General features: G+C 37.7%; 1 protein-coding gene across 1 annotated transcript in view; it reads left to right on the forward strand.

Annotated features, from left to right (window-relative positions):
• LOC103805247 (sorbin and SH3 domain-containing protein 2-like) overlaps positions 1–9,035 on the forward strand; it is a gene marked incomplete at its 5' end in the record, with an annotated part of 30,926 nt that overhangs the window by 16,560 nt on the left and 5,331 nt on the right. The window contains one exon of the mRNA XM_009077887.1: positions 6,774–6,918. Within this exon, the coding sequence (XP_009076135.1) occupies positions 6,774–6,918 (145 nt within the window). The remainder of the gene's footprint in view (positions 1–6,773; positions 6,919–9,035) is intronic.

The raw sequence follows: 9,035 nt of genomic DNA on the forward strand, positions 1-9,035 counted from the left end.
ACCTTTCATAAGTAGCATAATCTGGGTTGTGTTCTAAGTCTTCCATAGGGGCTTTAGAAGATATTTTCAGATTTTGGATTAAAATGCCAAAATGGCATTTTAATCTCATGGCTTGAAACATTTTTTGAATTATTAGGGTTAAAGACATCTGCCTAGTCTAAGCATAGGAAATAACCTTAATATTACTGGAGCAATGCGATCTGTATGCATTTTAAAGTAGTAATTACTGCATATGGTATCTTCCTGTTCTCTATTTTACATAAATTTGAAATCCCAAGTTCTCTTTCCCAGCAGCCATTCCGGAGTTCCTCAGCCCTCCCAAAAGTGAAATCATTAGTGCTGAAGTAAGCGGTATTTTTACATACTTCAGGAATTGATTGAAAGCTTGTGGTTAATAGGCAATATAGAAGGATTTGTACAGCTGTTTAACAGATATTAGATGCCAACATGCTTTTGTGTAACTTTAATTCAAAAAGAAGTTGCAGATGCAAAAAACCAGTTGCAGGACTAATTTAAACTCAGTGTTCTGTGACTGATTTGAAATAACAGATTATAAAGCTCATACATTGTGTGGCAGTTTTCAGAAGCACTCTCATGAGGCCATTCCTTTATACTTTTAAGGAACTATGCTGAAGTCAAACAACTAGCATGTTTTGTTTCATTATGAAGTCATCCCTGTCCTGTTCTTGTGCTCCCAGTCTTTGTTGTTCTCAGATTTATACCAGTTACCCTAACCGTCCTTGTGTCCTCTAATGTTGAAAAGGCTCCTATGCATACACCTTACAGAGTAGGCTGACAGGGTGCTTCCAGGGTGCTTGAAAATTCTAAGATCAGCCAAACATTTTTATTAGAGAGGCAGTGGAGAAGATGTTTTCAGTTACAAGTGGCAAAAAAGTCCACCACCTATTACTTGCAGATCATACGAATATTCATTAATAGTCTTTCTGTTTCGCTTGCAGTCCTGCAGTTAATTTCAAAATGATACCTGTCCTTGACAAAAAAAAAGTAACATTTACAGAGATCAGACTTGCAGATATGTTTTTCCTTTTGCAAACAAGATGGACATGACATTCTCTAGCCTCATATTTATGTGAAGGATAAAATAGTGTGAACCTTCTCAATGCACAATGGAGATCATTAATATATGCAGTACATTATGAATATTCATCCTCAGCACACTATGGTTTCTGGCATTGCTTCCACTAGTATTTGATGCATTCATTTCTTTCATGTTTTCCTACTCTAATATAGAGCGTGGTTGATTTATTTCCTAATCCATGTGAATGTGAACTTCCTTGGGCGGCTGAAAAACTTACACTTTTATAATTCTTCTACACCCAGCAAGAGGCAAAGGGAAAGGTTTTTTATTCATTTAGTAATGTTTCTTTTCTTATTTTTTTTCCTCAAATCTCAGCTTGGAAACCAGAAAGTAACTGCCCCTGTGATGGAGGTAAATGCTTCACAGACACACAGACAAACAGCAACAGAAGCTTCTCCACTGCCTCTTCCTTCTCCTGTGGTACCAGTTAACAGAACCTCTTTCTCACCAGACAGTGGCACCCATCTAGTACCATATTCTTTGCCAACGCTTGATGATTTTTTGCCTTCACGCTTTTATAAAACCCCAGCCCTTTCACAATTTTCATATAAATGCCCATACCTAGCTTCTGAAAGTATTATCCACAGGAACGAAACAGCCTCTGTAAGCACAGACTCTGCCATGAGTGAGTGCTCCTCCCGCACAGTGAGTGAGTCCTCCACAGCCATTCTAGATGAGCTGCAGACTTGTAGCTATGATACTACTGACTGCTCTGAAACACCTTCCCCAACCTTGAGCCAGATGTCTGCTGTGTCAGATGGCACCACCTTAACCAACACTGCTGCCACTTCTCATGTAATTATGCTTCCTTTTTTCCTCCTCCATTTGTTCAAACAGGTTGTCAAAGGGGAACAGAATTCCAGCTTGTCTGTTATCCCATTACACAGACAAGTATGTTGTTAGTAGTTTTCCATGTTTCCAGTCTGACAGTGTTTTGCAACAGTTGTTTAAAAAACAATCATTTGCATAGCAGATTTGATAGCAGGAAATTATGCTTGTTACGTAGTTGTATGGTCAGCTAAGGTATGTCAAACACTTTGCTTAAAGTAAAAGAAAATAAATTCAGTAAATATCTGTTCCAAATGCATTAAAAGTAAGAATTCTGTAGGATTTAGGAAATTTGTTTAAAATATTGCTAGCTACTTACAGGTTTGTGGAGTTTATAGCCTCTGGGCTACCACCATTCTTGGTTTATACTGAGGTACAGATTTCAATAATGTAATTTGTAAATTCCTAGTAAGTGTTGACAATGTTTAATGTAGTTTTTTCCCAGCCATGACCACTGACTGCACAAAACTGGTTTTCTCTTCTCTAACTAACCTTTTCCTCTGCTAAGCACAGTTTCTTATAGGACTGAACTTCATAAATAATCTTTTATTACTCAAGTGTTCTGTCACCTCTCTTGCTTAATTAAGTCAAGGGGAAAAAAGCAGTTAGACATTTCGTATGTACATTCACTTTTCTGTACCTTAGTACACTCATATATGTGTGGAAAGAAGGTATGGAATTTGGGTCAAATCCAGATCACTTCTGATTTCTTTTGCGATTATCTGCATGATTAAAATGAGTCAGAACAAAGCCTTCATTTAAATTGAGCAATTCATTGCTGAATTGCAAAACAGAGAGATGTTCTGAGTCCCGAGTTTTACTGGGTCACAGAGTGTTCAAACTTTGTACAAATACTTCAGCATGCTGTAATTTTCAAGTCTGAAAAGAACAAACATGTATATGTTTTTAAAGTTTCATGTATATTTTATTAAAAGTATTTTGAGCCCCAACTTGCACATAGTCAACTGGAAAGTCAATGATCTGTTTCAGTGCTCTCGATGCTTCTAAAAAAAGTGATATTAATAACAGGCATGTTAAAAGCTGTAATTCCTAACTCTTGTAACACAACTCTGAAACCATTCATTTTTTAAGAATCAGTATTATGAATCTGCATACAGCCCAGTACTTGTAACCAAAAATACCATAATCAGTGTAGACTGGTCAGGCACAGTCACTGCCTGACCATTTACTAGCTATGGGAAACATAGATGACTATTTTAGAAGTAAGTTAGAAGAAAATATAAATGTTCCAACTGTATTTGTTTTCTTTGAGCACCATTTTTTATAAGCTAAAGTGAACAGTCCTTCCTCATTTCCTTTTTTGGGTAGTCTCCCTGTAGAAGGCTATGTCAGGTCTGACCACCAGTTTCCCTCTCAGACATGGCAGGGATGAGCATAACAGTTGTTCACCATTAATGGAAAAAACAAAAGGATGAGTCTCCCACCAAAGGACAAAATTCTCAAACAGTCCTAAGATCCCCACAGAAATTAAACTGCTGGCAAGACCCAACTCTGCAGTATAGAAGAATCTTCATCTCCCACCCTCTGTAGAAGAGGGCCAGATGGCTATAAATGTATCCATGAAATGACAAAATGATGGGGAAGCTGGTGGCACACACACGTGTTGCTAGTGGTTCTACTCCTGTAATGATCTTCCTTCTCAGTGGTGATTCCTGTTGATTTTGTCGATGAAAACTGCTGAGAGAATAATATAAGTAATATAGGATTGGGCATAAGATGGAACCATGCTTTCAAAAACTTTATGTCCACATTGCAGATGTTTGTTTATTCTTGAATTTCTTAATGAGAGTTTAGGCAAAAAAAATTTAAAACAGTTCTTCTAAGAAGCAGCAGCAGAATCAGGAAGACCTTAATCAACAAGATTGGAAAATATTACAGGCAAAAGGCAGAGCTAAATGTATAATGGGTTTATTTGCTATAAAATTCTTTGAAATTTCAAATTCTTTGAAAACCTATATATGAGAACTGATTTCGTATTTGAGCTTATGCTTAGAATTGGAGTTAAAATGCGAGAACAGCTGGTTTTGTAAACTGTTTTTTCTGATTCTATTCCAATTCTGAACATTTCCCCTATAATTTTCATGGGTTCTTTTTGTTTGAAATTTTGGAATCTAGTGGAAACTTGGAAATAGAAGTACACATAAGATTTTTGCCTTTTCCCAAGTTTTGAGACTGTCTCGAGCTTCAAGAATTGATCCTGATTATTTTAGCCTAATTCAGTGTCTCGAGATCAGGAGTGTGCTGTGCAGCAACATTCCTGCACAGAACTACTCAGACATCCACAATAGGATGTCTTTCCCTTAGCTACCTGCCTCAGTAGAGAGAAACTTAGAAAGCAGCACCAGACCCAAATGGATGCTTTTCTCTGTTCTGATTCAGAAATCCAGGGTGCTGCTCTTTCTGATGCTCAGGCAAAGGAATTTTAAACCTGTACCTAGGAGGAATCTTTACATGACTTTGACTATCTAGCAGCAGAAGTACGTGGCTCTACTAGCAGTGAGGCACAGGTTAAGTACACTGGAGAAAAATAATAAATGGATGTGCCTAGGGAAAGCAACATCATGTGAAAAATTAGGGTTATCTTCCCAGTAAATTGGAAAATAGGTACATTTCAGTGAAATAGGGGTTTTTTTCAGATAGTCTCATCTTCCCACAAAGAAGACTACCTAGGAAAGTAAGAAGGCCTAATTCATGAATAGCCATCCTAAAGGATTTCACTTCCTTGTAAAATATGGGAACAAACTCTGTCACCTGGAACTAAAACATCACATTCCCAGACTGAAATGTCAGTAACTCCAAATGATTCCAAGGGAAGGAAAGGCCTTAGAAACTTTGCAAAACTGTCTTTTACACCTAACCCTCTCACCAGTGCAAGATGCATCAGATAATCAAATGAAATAGCCACCTTCATAGAAACTTCTCTCAAAGAGAAAGTAATTAGGAACTAAGAAATTACAGCTGAGCTGAGATCCTCTCTAAAACTTTTAGAAGCAAACTCAAAAATACCATATATGAACATGCCATATATATATATATGACTGATGTCTGTCAACTGCTTGTGTGGATCCTATTTTCATGATGCTGTGTATGATTTAGTTAAGAGCCTTACTGTCTGAGCTATTTGGTAAAGCCTTCACAGGAATATAGCATTTTTTTATTACAGAAATTCATAGGAGTAGCTTTCCAGTCTACAAAGAACTCACACTAGTTCTGCTCAGAGAAACAAAAAGTCATAGTAAATGAGTAAGAAGATGTAAGGCTCTGCACAGAGTTGTACCCCACCTTCCCTAGAAACAAGCTATCCAAAAAGACCATGTACAGGAAGAGAGAATGGATGAACTCCTTAAGTAGGGTAGAGAGGGCTGGCCTCATCTCGAAACCTTGTCTGAAAACATGGGTTCATACCTCTTGAAATGCTCTCTTTAAGCTTATGTAGCTTTTGTATCCTTGCAGCTCCAAGGGGTTTTGGAGGGAAGGATGGTTTGAGAAAAGCCAACTTAATTTACACTTTGGTTCTAGACTTTGTTAAGGGAGGAAACATTTAAATACGAAATTTTCAATGGGAGACATCATCACAACAGAAACTTTTCAGCTCACTTCTGAAAACAGACATCCTCATAATGAGAACCCCCTGAATGCATCCAGGAGTTCATGTGATATCTGCACAGAACCCAGAAATTGTTTTGCTCTCTTACCTGTGGGAGGCCAAGATGTTAAAAATTTCAAATTAGATCACTAATCTCTGAAATACAAATGTATACAAATGGTCATGAACCATTTCTTTTTTAAATGTAAAATTAGTATGCCTTTTAGTACATTTTTAATTATCCTTTGATACTTCAGATAGTCTCATGTTTTACATTTGCAGCATATTTTAGTTCTTTTATTATATAAAATTGAGCAAAGTTTGTAGTTCTAACTTTATTCAGATTTAAAGAAGAGTTCTGCATTAAAAGACATGTTAGAGAGAGCTTCCCTTTTCTGCTGAAATATTCACTGCTCTCTTATTTCATTCAATGCTTTCTCAATATCTCAGTTTCCATTCTTTCAATACTCCCCTTAGAAGTACTACAGCCCAGATGTAGGGATTCTAAACTTGGGGGCAGATAGTTTCCTCTTGAGAAGTACCTCTTAAAACTAAAGCCTAAATGACTTGTGATGCTGCTATGCTGGCAGTTTGCTTGGCTTTCCCATTTTATGTATTTGATTTCATTCTGTTGTTTTGTGGTTGTGAGTTTGGTTTGGGGGGTTTTTATTGGTGCTATTTATTTTTTATATGGTATGCATCCCGTAGTCACTGCAGTTGACTTATATTTTTAAAGGGGCTTTGACTCACTCTGTTTAGCTGATCTTAATCTTTTCCCTTCAATCTGCACAAAAGTTCCCACTAATATCAATAATGCTTGAGCATGTGCATTAGGAGAATGTCTCTTGAAGTGAGAGATTTGTGGCAGCAGCGTTTATCACACGATGAGAGGAGCTTTTACTGCCATCTTCATTTTGTATTGCTGTCAGACCTACACAAGCCCTATTTGTGCCATCCTCACTGCCTTGACCATGATCTTTGTGTCACCTTCCCATGACAGCATGCGTCACAGACAGCACATACAAGGAGAGAAGAGGGGTGGTACAAGGTATATAAGGAACACATTCTGCTCCCCTTGTGATAAGTGTTGTGTTTCAGTGAATGCAGATGCCATTATGGCTAGGTACCTGACAACTGATAATTGTTTCGTGGATGACAGTCTTGCATCACTCTTTGTTTGGGATGGCAGTCGGAGGGCTTTGTGTGTACTTTAATGGAATATTGTTTTGTCTCTCTCAGGCTCAGATCACAGTGAATGGGAATTCTGGCACTGCTGCCAGCCCAGTGAGTTACTTTCAAAGGCCTTTTTCCCCTTCTTCAGCTTACCCTCCACCAGCTTCACTCAATTCCAACATTGTTATGATGCAGCATGGCAGGATGATGGGTAAGCCTCACACAGAATGTTTGCCTTATACATTGCACAGTATATTCCAATTCATGTGGCAAAGACTGCAAACGATTGCAAAGTGCTTCATGTCCATAATGAAGGTATTGTCTGTTCTTTTAACTTGGGAAGTAAATTTGTTGTTACATACAGTAGTGATCCTGAACTGGAGTTGCTATTAAGTTTTATTACTTAGGCGTATGAAAATAACCTCTTGCCAACGTTCTACTAGCTTTAACCGGGAAAGAGAATCTATCTTAATAGCTCAACCTACCCAGCCCCTTCAGATTTTGCCTTCTTTAAGAAACGAAGGACCAACTTTGTACATTGGTCCTCCCCACAACTTCTGGAATCTTCAGCAAATACACTCCCAAAACAGGGAGGGGCTCTGGGCTTTTAAGCAACTAAAGCCATGTCAATCTAAAATTTATCTGTTTTTCAGAGCATTGTTAATTTAAAAAAGAAACACAACAAACATTATCAGCATTAGAAAGGGTCTTTGCCAGTATAATCCAGTTTACCAGAACAGTCATTTGCTTGCTGCTTTTTCCACCAGTGTTTTGTATATTCAGATAAGATTATACATACAAAATAATTTGAATATGATCCTGGAGTTTACTTTTTTGTTATGCATGCAGGGAAATTAACTGGCAGTTCTTCCTCTGAGACTTACAGCTTAGACAAATGCTGCTGTCATTGTAGAGATAAGCACAAAAACTGTATGCATAGGGTTTTCCACATCCCAGAAATCTAGATTCTTTGATTGCTCCCAGTCTGCTTATCTAAAGACCTCTCGGTTCTGGTTTGGATATACCTGAAAAAAGTAAAGTATTTTTCCATGACTTCACTCCCATATGATGCTGAAGTTCAGTGTTCCACAGTAGCAGCCTGATTTAATTCTCCTTGCTCATGTAAAAATCCCCCGATGGCCTGTTTGAGGCCTATGAAGAATGAAGGATCAAATCCAAAATGTTTTCTAAATTTAACATCATGCATTTTGGGAAAAAGTCCCAAATATCCAGACGTTTGCCACGCAAAGTTGCCCCTCACCATATATGTGTAGCACTGGATTATTTACAGTATTTTAGACCTGAGTCAACAGCTGAAACAGCTATGCCAAATCCAGCTCTGCAGTGGGACTGAGCAGAAATATTCAAATTAAAATTAGAGCTTGCTCTCACCAGAACTCCTTTTGCTGATTCATATATTTTTCTTCAGAATAATCAATGGATGTCAACATCACATGAAAGGCAATTGTAATTGTCACCATTAGTGTTAGAATATATATTTTCACTCACTGCATTCATTTATCCTGCAGTGGAAATGTCTTACTGTACCTGCTCTTGCAGAAAAAGAGGCTTTGTCATAGCAGCCCACTAATCCTGCTGCCTAAAGGAGTAGGGCTCTTTTTCCTGTATACAAGAAGGAGGGGCATCATCTGCAGCAGTACAAGTTTTTGCATCACATCCCAGCAGTGAGGAGGTTTTTATTAAATAAATTACTCAGAATTTTAGAAGAAAGTGGTAATAGTGATATATTAATTTCATTAACTATAAAGGAAGATTTGAGGGAGAAGGGTAGCAATGTTGCAAGTCACCACAAACCAGTAGAAGCCTGCACAGTTCACCTGAAGTACTGTAGGTGGATTATCAGATTGCTCTACAGGTGCCAAGTTGCTGAAGTCCCATTTTTATGGATTTTACAAAGAGACACATAAATATATCAACATATTTTAAGGGAAGAAAATCATATGGTAGAATTTGTTTCTTAAAAATATCCATGCATTAAAACTTAACGTTTCTAAGCACATATTACATGTTTTTGTGCAGGGCTGTTTGCTGTGCTTACAGAACAGCAATTTTCTATAGTTTGCTAGACTTGCGGGATGTAAGTTTTGAAATCATGTTGCTAGTTTCTAAGGAATGGGTAGGAAAAGTGCAAGAGTTTGATTTATCGGAGAAAGGTTGCTGTGCCTTTCTCAGTAGACTTTGCTGGGCTTTTTCTTTTTTTTTGGGGGGGAGCAAGATGTTGTGAAAAAGTACTTCTAAAAAGGTCTGAGCTGAATGGCCCATCTGGTTCTTAGTAAATTTGTAATTCTCTTAATGTAACATTATGTA

The sequence above is a fragment of the Acanthisitta chloris genome, unplaced genomic scaffold, assembly GCF_000695815.1.
Source record: "Acanthisitta chloris isolate BGI_N310 unplaced genomic scaffold, ASM69581v1 scaffold8647, whole genome shotgun sequence".
NCBI lineage: Eukaryota > Metazoa > Chordata > Aves > Passeriformes > Acanthisittidae > Acanthisitta > Acanthisitta chloris.